Raw genomic sequence first — 24,768 nt, forward strand, 5'->3', positions numbered from 1 at the left:
TCTCCCATTCTTTGCAAATCAATGCTAACTTTATCAAATCAAATGGCAAGCACGTGACCAAAGAATATCCCCCTCAACAACTGAAATTAAGTGAAGACCAGCCCAGTACATTTATTCTATATATCTTCCAGTCATGTGATTGCAACTGGGGATATCTGGGGGAATTTGTTTTTACCAATGGCTAGTTTACTTTGAATGTATGGATAATCAAAAGGCGATAGATCTTTAAAGATTCCATGTGTCTACTTAAAAGCTGTTAAGTGAAAAATGATGAAATGGAGGACACCCACAATAATTCTTGGACTCCTGGAGATCCTAAGACATGCTACAAAAATAGGTCTTTATTCTTAGGAAAATATAGTCAGAGCTAGCTTCCTTATGCTATACATAAAATCTTAACATCAGAGGCAGTACAGATAGTACAGATAGTTTTTGAACTGATCTCCAAACAAGCACAAACCCACTACGTTGAAAAGAACAGGTAATTTGAGGTTTTTGGCAAAAGACAGTACTTCACACAATCTAATCCAAATCAAAGAGCCTGCAGACAGTATTCAGTGAGATGAAAGGAATGAAATAAATATAAATTCTATGGATAAATAAAAGACAATTTAAATAAGCTAACAGAACTAATATTTTTTTAAATAAAAATACTAGTCAGGTACAAGCTTTTGTTTCTCAATGCCAGACTTCTAAACGTTTACCAGACTACTGTTGATATCATTAAAAACCTAATCTTTGACCCAGAGCATTAGTAATAATACTGATTTGCATCGGCAAAAAAGATTGTTTTTCCAACTGAATGTTTCTGGTCCTGAAAAATATTTTAGTTCTGTTACTGAAGGCAGACTGTGGTGCTAATAGAATTTAAGTCTTAAGTACTTTTAAAAAGTGACAGACCACAAAAGTCTATCTACTAATTTGCTAGTTAAAAAATGTCTGTGACCACTGGTTCATTAATTAGCATCTTCAGAAAAAGTAGTGGCATGCCCTATTGAGTGGTATGATTGCTGAGTAATTAATACTACACCTTAAAACACAATCTCCACAAGTCTGTTTCTTTTATGTTTTGTCATTTAAGTTTTTTACTCATAAATTCTACACCCACCACTGAATTCTTATGGTCAGATAAACATGTTATGGCATACATAATTAGGGAAAAAGCAGTCATGGTGGGTATTCTTGGAAGTTTTAGGAACCTGAGCAATCATTTACTCTAGGGTTAGCTTCCTCTCCTAAATGCATTTTCTCCCCTTAAAAAGAAAATACAGACCACATATCGTACTCTGTAATAACATGGTGATCTTTAGTTGTTTCTGATTAACAGTGGCTTGTGGCTTATCAAAACAGCTGCTCTGAATGTGTCAATTATGCCCATCTACTAGCCTGTTGTTTATTATTTAAGAAGTCTTTTATGTACAATTGAATATTAGATCACCCCATCAATCCATTCCTATGTTGTTCCTATTTTATCATGAGGAAATGTCTATATTTTAAGTCAGATGTGAAGAAATTTGGTAGAAAAGTTTCTCATGATGCTACAATTGCAATCATGAGCGTACAAAAGCTTTTCTGCGATCAATTTCCCCTTCATTTTTAACATCCATCACAAGGGCTGAAAATCTTCCACAAAAATCATGCTTGGGAGAATACATACAACACAATTTTCTCACAAAGTAACTTTCTGAAAACTGATAAACTAAATTTATGATCACTTTTGATTGCCAAGTAGTCTGCAGAAACAAAATCTTGCGTCTGTCTTGGTTAGGTAACTTTTCTTTTTAACAATCAGAATGCTTTAAGGATACATTTTTCACCTCAAGGAAGGGACTTGACTCTTGAATTTAAGACCCTTTCCTTGACAGTATATACAAAATTTCTTTAACTTGTCACCATCTGTCCATTCTTTGAAGCTGTCAAAGCCAAGAACCCATAAACAAATCACAAATAGCAATAACCTACATTAGTTAACATTCCCCCTTTAACATGTTGACATTTTTACTAAAGGATTAGTTATTTTTGCATTTCCATTTCTCATATCCCATGACATTCCATATAAATTGCATTATTGCTTTATAGGCCACACAACATTCAAAAGTATGTTTATATGCATTGCCTGTTTTCCTTTGATCTGGTTAAGAGTTTGATACTGATTTTACTACAGAAATTTAAGTTTGAAAATACCACGGTTAGTATTTCTTCTCAGAACTTAATTGTTCACATCACTAATCACTACATGCATATTTAGCTCTGATTATATTGCTCAAAAACTGCACCCATTATCAGAACAGTGCAAATGATATTTAATTTTAAAAGTAATTATAATGGCTTGAATTCAAAGTCATTCAAATGAACACTGTCAAGTAATTTCACTTGAGTGTGTATATATTTCATCACCACTGTTTACATTACCCTTCTTTAAGTATAACCATTCTTCACAATTTCTTTATCAGTTTCCCTCCCAAGTCCCCAAACTAAGAATGCCAAATAGTCTTGAAAATCCATAGCTTCATATTTTAATGTTTTCTTAAGAACACATTTGTGAACTCACAAAAGTGTTCGTCTTTCAACTTTGACAATGCAGTTCTTACTTTAAGTCAAACAAACCTGTCCTAAAATCCCAACAAATAATTCTGAAAATTAACTTAAACACCTTGACAGTGTCCCTTAAAAATGGTATGACAGTAAAGTGCCAATAGGCATGGCAATGACCTCTTAGATGGGATCATTTAGCTCCTTGGAACTGGAAAATGCCAGCACCAAAGATTACACTGAGATTCAGTTTTACTGAAGGCTACATTTAATTTACCCACTTTCCACAACCTATTATATTCATTATGTTAGAATGAAATGTAAATGTTTTGTGTAGCCCTCAAACTTACACTAAGATTTGAGAGAGATGTACTTTAAAAAAGCACGGGGTAATATATAAAATCAGTGGCAGAAAGTTTCATTAAGCACCAGGAACTAATTTTTGTCACCCCATACTCATTTTGTAGGTAAGTTTCAATAACCGGCAAGGCACATTTACATATATTCCAATGAATACTTATTGACAAATTTTAAATTACACTCTATGTCCCAGCTATCCCAGTAACTGACATACAACATACTAAAATGATTTATTAAGATAACAGAAAAACCAATTAATGTGAAACATACAGGCTATTGGCAACCACTATTCTAAAATTATGTAAGTACAAATAAACATACTGAAATGTGTGCAATTCTAAGTTTTTAAACCAGAAGATTTCTACACTAACACACATTTATATTAATGACACATAAAAAAAATAAAAACTTTATTACAAAAATAAGTTACACTCGCCTCCAGCTTACAGTATAAAACAATTTTATTTGCAGGAATGCAAAATGATTGTTTGCCATGAGCATTTTGAACATATGACATGTCTAATTTTCTTGTTAAATTTGCATTTACTGGGGAACTGGTGTGTATAAAACCTTAATTAAGTATAAGCTCTGATCTTCATCGTGGTGCCTATTGGGTATGTGATAAAACTGCAGTATCCCTTTGGGGAAGGGGAGAAGGGATTTCTTTATACCAAGCCCTAATGAAACTATAATTTCACTTTTGACTTTAAGCTATCAACTTAGGACTTGGCAAAAAAATTTTTGAGGGTGATTCAATAGAGGATGCTTCACCACTGAACACTCACTGTCATCAAGGTGCTTTAGAAAATTAAAAACATAGCACAAATGATTGTACTCTACTCTACAAGTTATCATGACCTGCATAAGAAATGGAAAGCTGATTCACATGTTTACAGTGATCAGCAGTAAGAAATGCACTAATGAAACATACCTTTTACCTAAAAAGCTAAACTACAGCCATATACTAATTTCTATGATTTATGAAAAAACTTCAAAATATCCAAATGTCAGGCTTCGCTGTACAATTGTCAGTTTTAGTCTGACTTTTTATAAAGGGACACTGCAGTATTTAGTACAAGTTCGGATGCACTTTTTTGAACATCTGATGTCTTACAAAAGTAACATCTTGCTAAACTATTATACATCCAAATAACTACAATATCTGAAGAAGCAAGGCTGCTTTTTCAGCCACAAAATACGACAAAAGCAAGGCCTGTTATGATGGTCATGAGGAAGTCTTACAAGCCTCTGAAACTAAAGGCAACTAAGAATGTTACATTTGGTATATTAAATCTTACCCTCATATCATATTTAACAAGCCTTGCTTTTATCTACAAAGATTTTCTATGTACAGTACAGACAGGGTATAGTTCAATCCTCTGCTACTGAGGTAGTTAACCAACCCTTTTAAAAAGGTTCTGAAAAGAACCACTATCTGGAATGCCTGACTAACCAGCTCTGATGATTACACCTGAAACTGCATATCTGAACACAATTCAAAAGTGATTACTATAAAAAAGATATAGACAATCATGATTAACCTTGGTGAGCAGAAATAAAATTTAAGGATACCAACAGTGGCATTCATCTATACCACTGCAATAAAATTTAAATGCACAAATTCAAGAGAATATTTCAAAATGCCACTGCTGGGATCCTTAATTTAAAAAAACAGGGGAAAAATCTACTTAGAGCAGATTTTTTAGAGAAGAACTTTATTCTTTATTAAGATACCATGCTAGAAGTTATGAAGGATTTCTGTTGGAACACATTTGGAAAATAGAGTAGCTTTAGTTTAATAACTTGCACTGCAGAGAAAATTGTTAAAGAAATTCATATCAAAGTCCAAGTATTAGTTCAATGTCCCGTATTTGATTCCATGATCTTCATAGGAAGGTCTTCTGCAATAGAATATGCTCCTATACAGCCGAGATATTTAAGGTTGCTTGATTTCCTTACCATTACTCCACTGCAAGCTTCTGGTGTAATCCCACATAGCAAGTCAGTCTTCATTGTAACAGGTCAGGACCGGCCTCGACCCCTTTTCCCTGCTAGCCAGGTAACAAAAGGAATCAGTTAGATAAGTCATTTTAAATTAATGATGTGTACATACAAAAATGATAACATTAAAAATAAGAAAGCTTTAACAAGTAATTCTTAAAATAAAGTCTAACCAAAAACAAAGTTGCCTTTAATAACTTAACTTCTTTTTGCTTGTTTTTTACTTGCTTTCAGTTGAAGTTTTTGTTTTGCTTTTTGCCCCCCGGGGGAGGTGGGGAGGCAGAGGGGTGGGGTGCACTGAGGTTTGAAAACCCCATTTTGTTCACAAACTGATTTTATTTAAAAACAAAAAAAGGCTAATGGAAAACCTAATGGAAGTTACACCTTAAGACATTTAAGGACACCCACTTGCAAGAAATTCCAGTTTCTGAGACATAAAATAATCAAAATATGCTGAAGCAAACATCTGAGATTTCTTTGACCTTGACATCTGAAACTTACTGATGAGTTTAAAAAAATCATTCTGTCTTCCAACTCATGTATTTTTCACATGTTGCTTTACTGTCAGGTGTAATATCTTTAAATTTGGGGGCAGGGGGAAACAGAGGTTCAGAATGGCTTTTAAGTCTTTTCACTGATGACCTAGGGCTTACCCCCCAAAACTCTAGTATTTTCCCATCATTACTGTTACAAGTATAAACTATATGGCCAATCAAGGCTAAAATGCAAAAGAGCAAAAATCTAACTACTAGATCTTCATATAAACCAATCTGTGAAGTAAACCTTCTATTTCAGGCACCATATCTGATTACGCACAACTAACTGTAATGCTGTTTTCTTTTAATTAGGGAAGCACAACACTTCAAATAGTTCAACTCACAAGTGATCACCCAATCCTAGTCCCCTTTGTTTTCACACTAGAGTTTCTTTGCTGCTTTCTAGTCACATGGTGTACAAAATAGTCAAGGGGGTCATATCCTTCCTCGATCTGAGTTTCGGGTTAAAAGTTCAGACAAACTCTAGGCAGCTGTAAGTGGCTTGTCAGTGTGGCCTGCATCCCCTTGAGACTACCTGCAATCGCCCTTGTTACACAGTTTATCCGTGACAATTAGGAGCTCTAAAATACTTACCAACTTAAACTTACTAATGTACTCTCTATTATTTTTGATGGGAACATGGCGTCTGTTGCAAAATAGCGCTTTAAACCAGAAGCAGAAAACTGCAACAAATCAGTGTTGTGTAATGTGCAGACATATTCCACACAAGAATTAACAAGGCACAAAACCCTTTAATTGGCCTTGACATGCTATACAATTTGAACCAAATTTTCAGGAAATTTTGTGAAAAACGAATTGTAAACACAATTTTAGTAAGTATACATTTAGGTGTGAATTTTTTATTGAAATAAACAACAGCATAAAGAATACAAGTAGCCAAAATGGTTTTGAAAACCCAAATTAGGTCAAAGTTCTAAATTAAAAATAGCAGTTTTGTTATCAATTCACCTTATTCTAGCAATTTAAGTTGGTAACATACAAAGTTATTCTGATACAAGATATTAAAGACATACTCAGTTTTAATCAACTATCTTTCAAGACACCAAATCTAAACACTACTGGAAACATTGTATACACTACAGCCAAATGGACTTGAGCCAAATTTTCTCAAGCACGAATGCAAACTCATTAACTATGTCTTTCATCTAAGAATACCTTTATTGAAAAGAATTAAAAGTAAAATAAAATCAGTTCGCCAGAAGCAGTTAGAAGTGTGGCTTTGTTCATGTCCAAGCGGATTGTTAAAATATATACATAAAGGGAAATCTTGCCAGATGTCACGAATTACAGCGGCACCCGTTCAGACTTAGGGCCCATCGGTTTCTGACCAACCTATCAGTCTCCAATTTTACCGAGGCCCTCCTGGCTCTACTTCCACTGTTGCCCAAAAGTATCCTGATAAAACTCCTGGTTTTCAGATCTGTAACCACAGTTACCAGAATGATCACCACCTTGGAGCGGCTGCTGAGCAATGGGCTGGGAACCCCAGTTCTGATTACTGGTCTGGCGCCGCTTGGAATCTGGCTGGCTGTACCCATCAGCTTTGCGCTTTCCTCCTACATTTCCACCGCGGCCACCCCGCGCACCACGTACCCCGCGGCCTCTTTGTTGCTGGGCACCTCCTCTCGCGCCGCGAACGCCTCTTGCGGATCCAGGACCTCCTCTCTGTGAATAACCGGCTCTCCCACGGGGAGGCGCAGCCCCACGACCTCTGGACGGAGCAGCACCCCTTGCTCCTCTACCACCCCTTCCTCTAGCTCCGACTTGGAAATCTTCATAACCATAGTATGGATCTTCATATCCACCACGATAGTTATGGTAATCATAGCCGTAATAATCATAATAATCTTCATATCCATAATAATCTGGAGGATATCCATAACCACCTCTACCTCCACGCCCTCGACCTCTTGTTGGAGGGGGCATATGAGGTGGACCATAATAGTAGTAATCGTCATACCTATTAAAAAAATGAGACAGAGATTAGAGTTGAAATCAAATTACTGGGTTAAAAGCAGGCATTTAGATATTTGCAACAATCTAGAACTTATTTTACATAACTTTAATACAGAATCATTTGCCTTAAGTGATTCTTAATAGTAAGAATGATCAGAGAATCATTGTCAATACAGACATTCCAAAATATCATAAATCTCTAGTTACAAACCTTATATATTCTTACTTTTACAGGTATCAAGACAAACTCATCAAGAAATTTTTACAAGTTACTTGGTGGTCAAATTTGTCACTTTGAATTGCATTTCCTCTAATATTCTATCCCTCTATACTCAAAGACTATTGTAATATCAAAACAACAAGCAGGACAAGCAAATGGCCAAAATGAGTTAAGTTAGCAAAATTTACCACAGTAAAACAGAATAACGACCTTAAAATAAGTTTTCCTATTTTTTTCTTTTTCTGAGTCAAAGTCTCACTCTTGTCCAAGCAGGAATACAGCTCACTGTAGTCTCAATATCCTGGGCTCCGGTGATCCTTTCTGACCCAGCATCCCACGTAGCTGGGACTATAGGTGTGCACCACCATGCTGGCTAATTTTTTTTTTAATTTATTGTAGAGACGAGGTCTCACTATGTTGCCCAGGCTGGTCTCGAACTCCTGGGATGAAGCAATCCTTCCACCTCGGGTTCCTTAAGTGCTGGGATTAAAAGCATGAGCCACCCCACACCTGGCCAAGTTTTCCCATTCTTACAATGAATCGTGCTGTTCCTAAGTAAAATCTTAATAAGATCCGCTACATTCCCCAAAATAAACCTCACCAAAACTACAGGGCTGTGAAACGAAAATGGCATAGCACCATACAACACAACAATATCTATAACAAGAATTGACAGGCAACACTTCCTAAAAAACTCGTGGTGGTATTTTCACTGCACACATAAACATGAAAAATGTTTAATTTTAGGACTACCAAACTATCCTCTTTTAATAAAATCCCACTCAAGCTGGGAGCGATAACTTACGCCCATAATCCCAGCACTCTGGGAAGTGGAGGCATGAGGAATGCCTGACTACCCCAGGGGCTGAAGATCAGCTCAGGTAACTTGGCGAAACCTCATCCCAACAATAAATGAAAAAATTAGCTGAGTATGATGGTGCATACCTGTAGTCCCAGCTACTTGGAAGGCTGAGGAAGGAAGGATTGCCTGAGCCTAGCAGGGTGAGGCTGTGATAGCCAATATCGTGCCATGGCACTCTAGCCTGGGTGACAAGTAAGACTCCGACTCAGGAAAAAAACAACCCACTAAAAATGGGCTATTGTCCTTTTAAATAAAATATTTGTTACTAGAAAATTACCACTATTACTTAGTATCAACCCCAAACAATATGTATACCTATTGCATATTAAGAGGGAAAAATTAAAACTATAACCTACCATGTAAAACTTTAATTTCAAAAACACTGATTAGAGAGTAATCATAAAAATCAGCATATGCTTTATACCATCTAAAAGAACTAAGCATTCTTAAAATATTTCAATTTACATTTCCTAATGTACAATTTTATAGTTACGGAAAACTTACATTTATCTGAAGTCCACCATAACCTCATAAAATATGTACATAGACATTTCCTTAAATAATTTACTCTTTCCAGTGCTTATTCAATACCTGTTATTTTATACTCAATTCATAAAGACCCAGCTTTTCCTTGTCCCAACTGACTCATGTAAAAATGCTATTCAACACTAGAGGTACAAATAAACACTATGAAACAGGTGCTAGAGTCATCAGTGAATGAGGACGTGGTCCAGGCGTTTGATGGATGGCAGGAATGAGAAGAAGCTAGTGTTCGAATCTGTTGTTCCTCTTCAAAGATTAGGGGGCTTTTGTAGGAGGAGAGGTGGGCTATGGTTTGGGAGTCATAATGAAGAGCAAGAAGCAGGGCTTGGTGGCTCAGCCTGTCATCCCACGCCTTTGGGAGGCTGAGGTGAGTGGATTGCCTGAGCCCACGGGTTCGAGACCCGCCTGGGCAACTTGGCAAGACCTCATCTCTACAATAAATCAAAAATCAGCCGGGCATGGTAGCGTGCGCCTGTAATTCCGGCTACTCGGAAGAGTTGCTGAAGCCCAGCAGGCGAGGCTGTGGTGGCCAGGAGCAGCCACTGCACTCCAGTCTGGGCGATAGAGTGAGACTCCAACTCAAAAAAAAAAAAAAAGCTATTCTGGTTCACCAGATTCCTAGAACTTTTTTTTAATGTGCTAATTTATTGTTTTAACGTAATGATTGATAGATCATCTTTTTCTGTCTCTAAATTGTTATGCAGTGATTCTCACCAAGGATAATTTTGCCACCAACCCCCTCCCAGGGGGACATTTTAGGTTGCCCTGAATGAGGAAGGAGGTGGTAGCGGGAAAAGATCAATAATGCTGTTAAACTTCCGACAATGCACAGGATAGCCACCACAACCAGGAATTACCCCACCCAAAATGTCAGTAGCGCAAGGAAGAAGAAATCCTGGCATAGTAGTTAAGAGTGAAAACTCTAAAACAAGATTACCTTAATTCAAATCCAACCCCGCTACTTACTAGTTGTTTGAATGACTGGCAAGTTAACTTCTGAGCCTCCATTCCTTATCTCAAACTGAGGGATCAAGTACCTAACTCACAGGGGTGCAACGAGGATTAAATAGGAATATGTATTTATAGCTTAAAAAAAATTTTTTTTTTCTGAATTGGAGTCTCACTCTGTCACCCAGCCTGGAGTCTTGACCTGCTGGGCTCCGGCAATCCTTCCGCCTCAGCCTTCCAAGGAGGTGGAACTACAGGCGCGCGCTACCACACCCGGCTAATTTTTGATTTATTGTAGAGAGGTCTCACCAAGTTGCCCAGGCGGGTCTCGAACCCGCGGGCTCAGGCAATCCACTCACCTCAGCCTCCCAAAGTGCTGGAATTACACAGGCTGAGCCACCAAGCCCAGCTGCTTAAAATTTTTTTAAAAAATAAATTAATGGCTGTAGCAAGTGCAAGTATCACATGGAGCCATTTCTTTTAGTTTGCATTTCTCTTCAAATAGTAATGGACAGACTGATATTCTCCACCGTCTATTTAGCATTACCCTCCACCTATCAACTAAACTGCCATGAACACATTATCTATTCTCCTATATTTATATTCTGCTCCTTTAAAACCATAATCAATTGTTTTCTGAAAGAGATATAAAAAAATTAATATTTTATACTGCATACAGTATACCCAGGAGTTTGATAAGCGTATTAAAACTAACTCTTGGCCGGGTGTGATGGCTCACGCCTATAATCCCAGCACTTTGGGAGGCGGAGGTGAGAGGATTGCCTGAGCCCATGGGTTCTAGACTAGCCTGCGCAACCTGGTGAGACCTCATCCCTACAATAAATCAAAATATTAGCCGGGCATGGTGGCGCGTGCCTGTAGTTTCAGCTACTTGGAACGCTGAGGTAGAAGGATTGATTGCCTGAGCCCAGTAGGTCAAGGCTGCGGTGGCCGTCACCGTGCTACTGCATGCACTCCAGCCTGGGCAACACAGTGAGACTCCAACTCAAAAAAACAAAACAAAACAAAAAAAGCACCTTTTCTTTTACATTACCATCAAACCTATAAATCCCATTTTTTTAGTCCCAGAACAAGATTGGGTCACTTGGATCACGAATACAAGACCTGTTACATTATTTAGTCTGATCCCATTTTAGAATTGAAGAAATTGGGACTCAGAACTTGCCAGTGTTCCAACTGCACGATTAACTGCAGAAACTAAAACTTGGATCACTTTCCTGATTATCAAATAACAAATATGAAGAAGCGGCCCCTCTCCTCTTTTGCATTTCATACAAAGCAATGAACAGAAAACTGGCCTTAATAATTATTAACAGTGACTATTGTTCTTACATCAAATAATAATTACTCCCCGTACTCCTTAGAAACCATCTGCCAAAAAAAATTTTTTTTTTTTTTTTTTTTTGAGTAGAGGTCTCACTCTGTTGTCCAGGTTGGAGTGCAGTAGCACATTGCAGCTCACCGCAGCCTTGACCTGGGCTCAGGTGATTCTCTTTCCTTAGCTTGGGGGTGCCGCCACACTCAGCTAATTTTTTTATTTCTTGTAGAGATGGGGAGGAGTCTCTCGCTATGTTGCCCAAGCTGGTCTCCAACTCCTGGCCACAACCAATCCTCCCATCTCAGTCTCCCAAATTGCTGGGATTATAGGCATGAGCCACTGCACCCAGCCCCTGCTAATTTTTCTAAAGTGCTAACGTCAACTCTTACCCACCTAGAAGTTTTCTTCACTGTCTCAAGTAGATACCCATTTATAGATTCTCTAAAAACATCTCCCCCGCCAGGCACAGTGGCTCATGCCGTAATCCCAGCAGTTTGGGAGGCAGAGACGAGAAGACTGCCTGAGCCCAGGAGTTTGAGACACGCCTGGGCAACTAAGACCTCATCTCTACAGTAAGTCAAAAAATTAGCCGGACATGTTGACGCACACCTGTGGTTCTAGTTGCTTGGAAGACTGAGGTGAAAGATCACCTAGGCCCTAGCAGGTAGAGGTTGGCTGCAGTGACCTTGCATGGACCACTGCACTCCAGTCTGGGAACAGACACTGACTCAAAAATAAAAATTAAAAATAAAAAGCAAAAAAAAAATCTCCCCAATTAATACAACTCATCACACATTTTTTTTCCTTTCTCAATATTGTGTTGATTATGTTAACTAAACTCTTATTTCATTTTCAAAATACATGCAAAGCACGTGAAATCTTTGGGGTGAAAAAGGGCACTATGTTGGTAAAGAAACCATTCTGGTACAAAGGAAACAGCTTATAATAATTGGAGATTTCGTATTTTCTACGTCAGGGGAAAAAAACTATCTGCCCTTTAAACAAACATATTAAGGCATTTCATCACTTACATTTGATTCTTTGCTGCTTGCCTCTGAGCTTTTCTTTCTTTCCTTTTCTGATCTGGTGGCTTAGCAAAAACAATTTCAATATTTTCTCCCTCCAAGTCTTTGCCATTCATTTCTTCCATAGCCTTAAAAAATAGATAATGATCAATAAAAACAATTTTCAGAAAAAATCACGATTCATTTAATGTTACAAAATCATTTGTCATGATCATTGGAAGGATAACAAAAAATTCCATTTAGGTAGTGAGATAAAATAGTATTTTACTTAAAGATTCAGCTCTTCGACTCTATTTTTTTTTACTACGTAGAAAAGTGCCTAATCACTAAGGCCAAAATTAGCTTGAGTGGACTCCATGACCTCTGACTATCCTCCCACTTTTAAAATGCCGAGATCCTAGGACGACCAAAAACTGCTGGTCGGAGTCACATGTCTGTGATAAGTCCACCTTATTTACCTTGACAGCACCATCTCGCTCATCAAAATGGATGAATGCATAATCTTTTAGTTTCTTCACTCGCTCCAATTTCCCAAACTGACTAAATGCCTTTTCTAAAATCTCTTCTGTTACAGTATTGGCAAGGTTGCGAACAAACAGCACTTTTACCTGCAATTGAAAACAAAAAAGCAAAAACTCCCTGTATTATTTCCAAAGAGCTCAATTTCCAAGATGCCATCACCCCACCCTGCAAAGTTAATGTGAATCACAACCCATTAGAATTCAAGAAATATACAAAATTAGGTTCTCGCCTATCTTGGGTCAACACCAAGGATGATTGCTGCATCAGGTCAAAACACCTGAAACAGACACCTTACCAAAGATACATGGATGGCAAAGCAGTTCATGAAAAGATGTTCCAACATCATCATCATTAGGGAAGTGCAAGTTACAACAACAGTGAGGTAATACTACGCATCAATCAGAACAGACAAAAACCAAAACAGGACTAACACCAAATATTGGTAAGGATGTGGAACAAAAGAACACTCATTCATTGCTGGAGGGACTGCAAAATGGTACAGCCCCTAGAAAGGACAATTTGGTAAGCTTCTTACAAAACTAAACACATTTACCATACAATCAAGCAATCCCACTATTTCCCCAAAGGAGATGAAAACTTACATCCATATAAAAACCGATCCAAGAATGTTTATGGATGTAGTTTGGTTTTTTTGAGTCCGAGTCTCACTCTGTCTCTCACAGGCTGGAGGCAACCTGGAGGCAGTGGCACGCTTTTGGCCATGACAGCCTTGACCTGCTGGGCTCGTGTGATCTTTCTGCCTAAGCCTTCCTTCCAAGTAGCTGAAACCACAGGCAAGCACTACCATGCCCGGTTGATTTTTTGTAGAGACGAGGTCTCGCCATGTTGCTTAGGCTCGTCTCGAACCCCTGAGCTAGGCAACCCTCTTGCCTCAGTCTCCCAAAGTGCTGGGATTACAGGCATGAGTCACCAAGCCCACCTTATAGAAGCTTTACTCATACTGCCAAAAACTGGAAGCAACTAAGATGTCTTCCAATGCGTGAATGGATAACTGTGACACATACAAAATAGAACATTATTCACTGCTATAAAGAAACAAGCTAGAAACAAACCACAAAGAGAACACTTAATGTATATTACTAAGGAAAAAAAAGCCAATTTGAAGGCTACAGACTATGATTCCAACTATATGACATTATGAAAAGGCAAAACTATAGACACTAAAAAAATCACTGATTGACAGAGATTACATGGGTAGGAATAGAGCACAGACAGTATTTAGGGCAACGAACTATTCTGTAGGATACTATAATGATGGATACATTTGTCAAACCTAACACTTAGAACGAGCCCTCGTGTAAACTATAGATGTTGGGTGACCAGTGTAGGTTCATCAATTTTATAGCAAATGTACCATTCTCCAGTTCCCGACATTGACAGTGAGCGGCTGTACATGTGTGGGGCAGGGAGCATATATGAATTCCCTGTACTTTCTGATCAATTTGTTGAAAACCCCAAACTGCTCTAATAGAAATATAGACTACGTTGCCTGAGCCCAGGGGTTTGAGACCAGTCTGGGCAAATTGGTGAAACCTCATTTCTACAATAAATCAAAAAAACCAGCTGGGCGGGGTGGCACACGCCTATAGTTCCAGCTACTTGGAAGGCTGAAGTGTAAGGATCGCCTGAGCCAAGCAGGTCGGGGCTGCAGAAGCCAGGAGCATGCCACTGCACTCAAGCCTGGGTGAATAGAATTAGACGCCAACTCAAAAAAAAAAAAAGTGACAATATGCTTAGTATTAGTAATTATTTTGCAGTCAAAAAGAGGTAATTATTTCCTAACAACGTGAATACCATGCCCTATACAAGAAAGCTTAATGTTTTATGCAAGTGGTAAAAACTAATTAGAATCTGCTTTTTGAAGTCTTAAGATTGGAAGGAGTGTTCAAAATATGTATATTCTTAAGAATGGAAAACAAAGCCGGGCTCGGTGGCTCAGCCTGTAAACCCGTGCCTTTGGGAGGCTGAGGTAAGTGGACTGCCTGAGCCCGCGGGTTCGAGACCCGCCTGGGAAGTGAGACCTCATCTCTACAATAAATCAAAAAATCAGCCGGGCATGGTAGCACATGCCTTTAATTCCAGTTACTCAGAAGGCTGAGGCAGAAGGATCGCCGGAGCCCGGCAGTCGCGGTTACGGTAGCCGGGAGTGGTCACTGCACTCCAGTCTGGGCAACAGAGTGAGACTCCAACTCAAAAAAAAAAAAAAAGAATGGAAAACAGGCTGGATGCAGTAGGTGAAGCCAGTAATTCCAGCACTTTGGGAGGCGAAGGTGAGAGGACTGTCTGAGACCAGGGGTTTCAGACCAGCCTGGACAATGTGGCAAAACCTCGTCTCTACGATAAATCAAAAAAATCAGCTGGATGTGGTGGCACATGCCTGTAGTTCCAGCTACTTGGAAGGCTGAAGTGGAAGAATTGCCTGAGCCCAGCAGGTGGAGGCTGAAGTGATGACTGTGAGCATGCCACTGCACTCCATCCTGGGTGACAGAGAGACTCCAACTCAAAAAGAAAACAAGATTACAAAATAAAGTTTATTTAGAAAACAAATTAGAGAGAGAGAGAGAGAGGAGATTCATCTCCCCAAGGTAGGAGAGGGGCCCAAAGCTAGGAAACATTGCAGTCATAGCTCAAAATGCCACCTGGACACAGCAGAGTTTAACAAAGCAATGGTTGCTCAAAATATTGATACAATAAAGTATCCTCTCAATCCTGGAGAAGAAGTTTCTCCAAGTACAATCAAAATGTAGCTTTTTTACTAAGAAACATTATCACTTCCTTCTAAGGTGCCTGAATATTATCTGAATGTGTTGATCTGAAGTGCTAACCCAAATAAGAAAAAAAAAAGTGCTAGTCCAATGAGACGTTATAGGCCAGAGGAACAGAATTCCAAATATTTCCTACCCTTCAATAATACTCATAGCTCTCCTGGCTGTTCATACACCCCTCCTGACTTAACTAGTTGTATTTGACACCCAGACTATAATAAAAAAATTTCTAAGACAAAGGATAAAACAAATAACTGTGAATTGCACTGATGTGCAGTAAAATGTTGACTCAAGAAATGTTTAGGCCGGACACAGTGGCTCATGCCTATAATCCCAGCACTTTGGGAGGCCAAGGTGAGAGGATTGCCTGAGCTCGCGGGCTCAAGACAGCCCGGGCAGCTTGGTGAAACCTCGTCTCTACAACAAATCAAAAAATTAGCTGAGCGTGGTAGCGCACACCTGTAGTTCCAGCTACATGGAAGGTTGGGGCAGAAGGATCACCGGAACCCAGCAGGTCGAGGCTGCGGTGGCCGGGAACATACCACTGCCCTCCAGTCTGGGCGACAGAGTGAGACTCCAACTCAAAAAATAAAAATAAAAAAATGAAGAAATGTTTATTCTCATAGAATGTCTCAACTGACTGCTGAAGCAGGATACCTAATAATAGCTAAATGTTGCTACTGCAGTGGCTTTGCTGGGGTCAGTACAATTAACTATTTTTAGGAGGAGGACTTTCAGCCCCAGAACCATGTAAGCTAATGGGTGTCATTATCAAAAACTCTAAGAAATTTATCTTAGAAACCACACAAAAACCGAGGTAAACCATACCTACAGCATATAACTTAAGTATCTCATTATGAGATTATGATGGCTATACAATTATGGTGTCCATGCATAAATTTCTACTCATTTTTCAACAGCATGGTATTTCTGGCGTGTGCCCCTAATCCCTTAGCAAAAAAAAAAAATCCTCTCAGTTTTAAAAATATGGTTTTGGAAAAACGTGCGATGGCTTTTACAAACTGCCCACTGCCTTTCCCATCCACCCTCCAGAAAGGCTTGAACCCGACCGTCCTTACCTTTGCCATCACCTCAGGATCAGGATCTTCTATAGGGTCAGCCCATTCCACAGTTCCGACATTACCCCAGACCTTGACTTTCCCACTCATTAGCCTACGCCTGGCCTGGGCAGCTGTTTTGTGATCTTCGTATTCAAGAAAACAAAAGCCTCTGTTCTTTTTCTTGTCATCCGGTTGGTGGTATAAAATGACATCTGTAAGACCCTCTGTAGGTAAAAGCCATTTCAGGGAAATTAGATAAAATAACTAGCAATGACAAGGAGATCAAAGGATCTATTATTTTTCTGATACTACACTTAAATATCAAAATGAAAAATATTCACTTTTTCTCACTAGAAATCTTTACCAAGGCTGCCAAAAAAAAAAAAATCCAGGTTATTTTCTTAGTCTATCCTTCCCAAGGTTTCCCAACACGGAAACCCCCATAAATAGAAAATGTATTCTTTCTCATTAGACCTAGGGACTATTTTTGCTTCCACTAAATTAAATCAGGGATAGATAAAAAAAATCTTTACATAATTGTAGGAAAATGGTAGTATAGATCAAACATGACTAGATATTTTTCTTATTACGCAAACACTAAAAATTCTTTTTAGTGGCATTTTTTTTGGCCTCAGAGATCAATAAACAGGTTTATTTCAAATAAAATAGAAAATATTAGTCCTGCTTAAGAATTTCTAATGTTACTGAAGGCTGATTACAGGCTGATAATTTGTTAAACATCATTGGCAGACAAAAATATTTTCTAATTCAAACAGCCTGTCATTTAAAAACTGTTATAAAAGATGTTCTACAGTTCAAAGAATCTATACCATATTGACTGTATAATCTCTGCTTATGGCAAGGATACCTATTATTCCTATAGTCTGGAAAAATCAAATCATTACTCACACAGTTTTACTAAGAATATCAGCGAACAACCAGAGAAAGAACACATAAATATAATCTTGTACAACAGGAGAATCAGAATAATTACTGCGCAGAATGAATTCAAAACCCAGCTGCATTCCTAACATGCATGACTTTTGGCAAGTTATTTTCCAAAATCCTCAGTGCCTGTTTTTCTTATCTAAAAAATGGGGTTACCTACCTCATAAAGTTGTAGTGAGGATTCTATAAGTTAATTAAGTGTGTTAAGAATGCTGCTTGGCACATTAAAATATGCTATTATCTTCATCAGTAAAAAGTTGCACCTTATTCCAAATAAATCCAACTTACCTGTTACTTTGCTAAATTCTTCAAGAATCTGTTCCTTGGTTTTACTTTTAGGAATAGAGCCCACAAAAAGCCTATTGTTGGCAACTGAGATGCAGACACCAATGTGTTTTCCAGAACGTATTTCATGATTATTATACTGAAAGGGGGAAAAAGTGCACCATGTTTTTAAATTACTTATAATGCAAAAATTTCTTGCTAAATTTCTTAGATCTAGATACTTGATAAACTGGGAATCAGATCTGCAGCAGCTTATTTAAATTCATAATTTGACAATTCAACACCTTAACTTCTACTTTAATTCAACCATTATTCTCATGCAAGGAAAACTAATCCTAAGACCGGCAAGTTTTCTGCCTTTCTCTTAAACTGCACCTAAATTTATTCTTCCATCATCCCTTACACTTATAGAAAGACACGGATAAGGAATATTTGGCTTCAAATATTTATGTCTAAAAAAGAGCTCCTTTTAATTCTCAATCCAACTCCATTTTCCCCCCAATTCATTTTTATTAAGCATATAATAAAATTATGGAGAAAGATAAGTAGATTAGATTAATTATGTCAAAAGCATATAAAAAGCTATAAAACAATCAGGCATGGTGGCTCACACCTACAATACCAGCACTTTAGGAGACAGAGGCGAGAGGACTGCCTGACTCTAGGGGTTCGAGACCAGCCTGGGCAACTTGGCAAGACCGCATCTTTACGATAAATCAAACAATTAGCCAGGTATGATGGCACACACCTGTGGTTCCAGCTTCTTGGAATGGAAGCTGAGGTGGAAGGATTGCCTAACCCCAGCAGGTCGAGGTTGCGGTGGCCATGAGTGTGCCACTGCACTCCAGCCTAGGCAACAGAGTAAGACTCCTACTCAAAATAACAAACCAGTGCATGCCTGTGGTTCCAGCTACTTGGAAGGCTGAGGCGGAAGGATCACCTGAGCCCAGGAGGTCGAGGCTACAGTGGCCAGGAGCATGCCACTGCACTCCAGCCTGAAGGACAGAGTGAGACTCCAACTCAAAAACAAAACAAAACAAACTATATAATTACGATAAAAAGCAAAGCAGCCATATCCCATAGATTGATATCACAGAGTAAAGACAAAATGCAATCAGCCAAAGTGACAAATCTACCAACCAGTATTATGTACCAACCAAAATTCAAAGGTATCCAAGTTATCTGAAAAAGTGAATTATATGGAGTATGTAGTTAAAATCACCTGAAAAGTTATGTTAGCAATAATGGTGGCAGTAGGGACAATAAAGATTCCTCCCACACCTGACCTTGAAATCTATTTTATATTTGGAGCTATACAAACTAAAGAACATGAATTTTCATACAACTTATAGAACAACCTTACAACAAAAGAAAAATCATTCTTCTCCCTATTATTCCCATTCTTGGTAAGAATATTAGGCATGGTAGAAGAAAACATACAACGATGTACAAAGTCAAATCCTCCCTGTCCCTTTCTCCCAGATAATTAAAATTAAGCATAACATTCAAACATTGTCCTGTATCTATTTCTCTGTATTTATGCCAGAAACATGAACTTAAGAATATATACATAATTTTAGCCTACTGAAAAAATTCTGTGGCCCCCCCATCACCAGAGACAAAGTTCAAATACTTAGTATAAGACCATCCTAAATCTGCTATTTCCCCTTTCTCTCAATACCTCAGCTATTGATATCAGTTCTCAAACATGCAGTTTTAATACTTTCATGCCTTTGAAGGATGCCTTCTCTGAAATTTCTACCATCCAAACTCCTCTGGATACCTGTAAATAAATTCAACCATCAAATATTCCAGCCAGGCTCGGTGGCTCAGCCTGTAATCCCACGCCTTTGGGAGGCTGAGGTGAGTGGATTGCCTGAGCCCGTGGGTTCGAGACCCGCCTGGGCAGCAAGACCTCATCTCTACAATAAATCAAAAAAAAATCAGCCGGGCGTGGTAGCACATGCCTGTAATTCCGGCTACTTGTAAGGCTGAGGTGGAAGGATCGCTGGAGCTCAGCAGGTCGAGGCTGCGGTGGCCGGGAGCGGCCACTGCACTCCAGTCTGGGTGACAGAGACTCCAACTCAAAAAAAAAAAAATTTCCACAATTCCTGGCTAGGCACTGTGGCTCACGCCTGTAATCCCAGAACTTTAGGAGGAACAGGATTTCCTGAGTCCAGGGGTTCAATACCAGCTTGGTCAACATGGCAAGACGTCGTCTCTATAAGAAATAAAAAAATTAGCCGGGCATGGTAGTGTGTGCCTGTACTTCCAGCTACTTGGAAGGCTGAGGCCAAAGGATCACCTGAGCCCAGCAAGTCGAGGCTGTGGTGGCCATGAGTGCGCCACTGCGCTTGCAGCCTGGGTGATGGAGTGAGACACGGACTCAAAAAAAAAAAAAAAAAAGGCACCCATGTTAACACAGACCAAAATTTCTCAACAGGAGTGACTCTACCGCCCCAGGAGATGTTTCACAATGCCTGGAGACATTCGACATTCCTGGCAGTCACAATTTGGGAAGAAGGGGGGAGGGCGTATTGCTGGTACCGACTGGGTAGGCACAAGCCAAAGATGCTGGTAAACACCCCGCGATCCATGACCACCACAACACTTATCTAGTCTAAAATATCAGTGGTGACAGGGTTGAGAACTGCCACAACTTCATACAGCATTTCTCCCCCATTAGACTAAGAACTCCTTTAAAGGAGAAACAACCAGGTGCAACGGCTCATGCTTGCAATCCCAGCACTTAGGGAGGCAGAAACAAGAGGACTGCCTGAGCCCACGGGTTCAAGACCAGCCTGGGCAACTTGGCGAGACCTCGCCTTTACAATAAATCAAAAAAATTAGCCAGACATGGTGGCGTGCACCTGTGGTTCTAGCTATTTCCAAGGCTGAGGCAGAGGGATCACCTGAGCCCAGCAAGTCTAGGTTGTGGTGGCTGTGTAAGAGTGCCACTGCACTCCAGTCTGGGCGACAGAGACTCTGACTCAAAGATAAAAACTAAGATAAAAGCAGAAACATTTGTGTTATCTAAAAACACAAATTTTAGCTCTGGCTGAAACCATTATTGCATAGAATTATGGACAAGTAGACTATGAAGACTTATTTTACAAATAGTTAACCCAAGAACCTAATAAATTACTTTAAAACAGTTACACTCTCTGCATTCTTATAATCTAGCATCAAGTAGATAGGCTTAGTGACAAATCAATGGCTTTCAATTTGGTCATCCTGTCTGTAACCCTACTAGTTGACAAAACAATTAAGATATGAAAAAATGGAAGGAAATACCTAGGATTTTAAAGGGAAAAATAGGTTGAAGGTGATCAAATTCCATATGAATTGGGGGGGGTATTTTCCAAATGTTCTAAGAACAAGAGCCATTCATTATAAGAAAATGCCTTGGGGAAACACCTCTTATCAACAGGGTGCCTGAATGAAACGTAATTGTACACCTAACCCTTAACTGTACCCCACAAAACCATAATAAAAAATATTGATTAAAAAAATGCCTAATTTTTAAAAATAAACTTCTTACAAAAACTAGAATTCTTGATTATACTAAGAAAATGTACCAAAATCCCATCTAAGAGGAAAGGCAAGACAACAGAGACAAAAAACTCCACCTGGGCAGAAATAATCAGAGAAATACACAAAAGATAGATAACCTATAATGTAGCTAACACTTCCATCAACACTAACAATGCCGCTTCAAAGTAAAAAGGACTTTCCATTAGTATCTATGGAAAGACCATTTTTCCTTCCTACCCATCAGCACTAGTACTACTTACCAAGTTAGCCAAGGCAGGGTAGGTAGAAATTATGAAAAATGGTCACGGTCTCCAAACAATATAAATAACACAACAATTTAGCAGGAGTTATTAAATAAGCTGTTAATTCTTTTCCACGCACATTTTTTCAATTAAAAAAACAATTATAGGTAAGAGAATAAACTGACTCACCAATGAAAATAAGTCATTAAAAGAGCAAAGTAAGGAGACCTTCTGAACATACTATACAAATAAAACAAAAGTGCCTAGCAATAAACATTCCTGAGTTTAAACTGCTTAACCTTTCTCATTTTAATACCAATCTATTAAAAAACAAAAAACAAGAAAAACTTTCCACCTGAGTTAGATAGTTAACAGCGAGTTAGATGGTAAAGAGGCAATATAAAACAAATCTGAACTTAATAGAGGTTCTAACTTAGTACTGACAAATCCTAACTCTCAAGAGTTAATGTATCAGGAAGCTGGTGAAAAATGAACCAAAAGTCATTTCTCTCCTACTCTGGAAAAGTGGGACCCTCAATCTTAAAAGTTTTAAAACTCTAGCTATCAGGCTCAGTGAAGTAGACCAAATAGAAAATAAAGATGAATTCTGATCATTAATCAGTGAAGTTTCAGTTTTTAAGAACACCAAAACAGGAGCAGTACAGTCTGGAACATTCCTGTCCTCTATGCTTAAAATTTTAAGTCACTTTTTCCTTCCCACATGGTCAACAAATTCCCAGAAATTTAGCAATCTCCGTTTTAGAATCTGATCCAGAAATGGTTATTAAGCCATTCTAACTCTTCTCAGCAGAAGTCACTACCTCCTGTGCCTGTGCACTTTAAATTTAAAGATTTCTTAATTAGAAAGCTTCTTTAAATTGAGCCAAAATCCTCTTCCCTAAAAATTCTACAATAATTCTACACTGTCTTCCCCAAAAGACAGCATTTCATATACCTGCATACATGCTAAGAATTCAGTTTTCTATGCTTGGCTAGTCATTCCCTCCCTAAAGATAAGGTAAATTGACTTCAAGAGATGACCCTCTAAAGTGTTACTAGAAACTGGTATCCATAACAAAATATTGTAAACAAAGACTGAGACTAAGGAGTTTAGAATAAACTGGAGACCTACTAATTTTCTACTTCTAGACTCCATACCTCTATCACATGTCGTCCATGCCACCTTATTTGGCAACCACAGCACATTGCTGACTCATACCTCAGTTTGTTAAATTCGCTGTGTATAGAACTTGACTTCTCTTTTCCACCTTGACACAATTTTTTTGGATCCTGATTGTCATCCAAGGCATTCATTAATCATTAATGAAGACTCAAGTCACCAAACATTTCATGAGCATTCTGACTACATCTTCACTTAAATCACTGATAAAAAACCTGGAATAGAGCCGGGCTTGGTCTGTAATCCCGTGCTTTGGGAGGCGAGGTGAGTGGATTGCCTGAGCCCGCGGGATCGAGACCCGCCTGGACAGGCAAGACCTCATCTCTACAATAAATCAAAAATCAGCCGGGCGTGGTAGCGCGCGCCTGTAGTTCCAGCTACTCGGAAGGCTGAGGCGGAAGGATCGCCGGAGCCCAGCAGGTCGAGGTTGTGGTGGCTGGGAGCGGCCACTGCACTGCAGTCTGGGCGACACAGTGAGACTCTGACTCAAAAAAAACCCCAAAAAACGGGAATAGAACCTCACAGCACACCACTATGGCCAAACGTTTCTCTCTAAAATCTTCGGCCTTCTTTCTGTTGCTGCCACTCTCTTCCTGGCCTCCATTCTCTTCACCCAAACATCCTTTGTTATTCAACCATTTACGTCATCATGCCACTCACACCAAGGCTCAAAACTTCATTGGGCGCGGGCACACCGGTAATCCCAGCATTTTGGGAGAAAGAGGCAGGGGAATTACTTCAGTCCAGGAGTTAGAGACCAGTTTAGGCAACACAGCGAGACCTCGTCTCCAACAAAACAAAACAAAACAAAAAAGCAGAAAAATTAGTTGGACATGGTGGCATGTACCTCTAGTCGCAACTTCTCACGAGGCTGAGGTGGAGATTGCCTGAGCCAGAAGGAGGATGCGGTGAGCCACTGATAGTGCCACTGCACTCCAGCTTCAGAGACATGAGGGAGACCACAATTCAAAAAAAAAAAAAAAAAGAACCAAACAAAAAAAGCTTTAATGCCAACTATCCAGGTTTGCACAGCAGTTATGAACTACTACCCTCAACAATGACTTTATACAAGTTTTATCTACTTATTTACATATAACAGTGCTTCAATTCCATTTGTCTGTTTTCCTCACTGTACTGCTCAAGCCTCTACTTCAGTCTTTGACAAATGTAACCCAAAACAATCACCCTACCTTTACCTACTGCAGCATTTGCTTCCATTGTAACTGTAGTTAGCCCTTTGCGTCCTATTTACAGGACGTGTGTATCTGTAGTAAGTCTTCATGTTAAACACACTAAATAAATATTTGCTAAACTGCTATTAAACTATTTCATGTCAGTTCGTCAGCTGCAAGCATCAAAATGGTTGTACACACATTAATATGATGATGTACACAATTACTCGGTGAATAAGACCATCAGAGCTATTAAAATCTTCACTTGTAATGTACAGATAGAACTCTCATCTACTCCAATATTTGTAACATAGCCATTTTCACCACGATAATTCTATTATACAAGACTGTCATGGCTTTGCACCAACACTAGTCCTGGACTCCAATTCCAGCAACAAACTACACAAATACATATACACACCTGACCGCCCTTCTTCCCGGTCTGTATGATAACCAGAAACAACATATACATTTCTAAACATCCCTTAGGGAGTTGAGAAAGCATCATTACCCATTTGTTTACTCTAATCCCTTGACTGACAATAGCACAGGGTTGCAAACAGAGGCTATTAAAACAGCAAAACTCATGAGTTACACAGAAATATTATAAACTCTTGTGTCATAAATGATGTATTAGATAGGACTGGTCAGTCAGTCAGTTTATTTACCCAGCATCGACTATACAGGGTGGGGCA

At 39.0% G+C, this 24,768-nt stretch overlaps 1 protein-coding gene across 7 annotated transcripts in view; it reads right to left on the reverse strand.

The window, feature by feature from the left end:
• Positions 1-318: 318 nt before the first annotated feature.
• SYNCRIP (synaptotagmin binding cytoplasmic RNA interacting protein) overlaps positions 319-24,768 on the reverse strand; it is a 34,430-nt gene continuing 9,980 nt past the window's right edge. For 2 of the 7 annotated variants that reach the window (XM_021706825.1, XM_008073720.1), the window contains 5 exons: positions 17,949-18,084; positions 16,731-16,936; positions 12,802-12,951; positions 12,350-12,471; positions 6,162-7,410 (listed from right to left, as the gene is read on the reverse strand). In XM_021706825.1, coding sequence (XP_021562500.1) covers positions 6,819-7,410; positions 12,350-12,471; positions 12,802-12,951; positions 16,731-16,936; positions 17,949-18,084 — 1,206 coding nt within the window. In that variant the 3' untranslated portion in view covers positions 6,162-6,818. Of the gene's footprint in view, positions 4,944-6,161; positions 7,411-12,349; positions 12,472-12,801; positions 12,952-16,730; positions 16,937-17,580; positions 17,590-17,948; positions 18,085-24,768 lie in introns of those variants that run through there. The other 5 variants (XM_008073722.1, XM_021706826.1, XM_008073721.1 and 2 more) reach the window with 5 other exon arrangements.

The sequence above is a fragment of the Carlito syrichta genome, unplaced genomic scaffold (assembly GCF_000164805.1).
Source record: "Carlito syrichta isolate Samal-C Ts95f unplaced genomic scaffold, Tarsius_syrichta-2.0.1 Scaffold316036, whole genome shotgun sequence".
NCBI classification, from domain to species: Eukaryota; Metazoa; Chordata; class Mammalia; order Primates; family Tarsiidae; genus Carlito; species Carlito syrichta.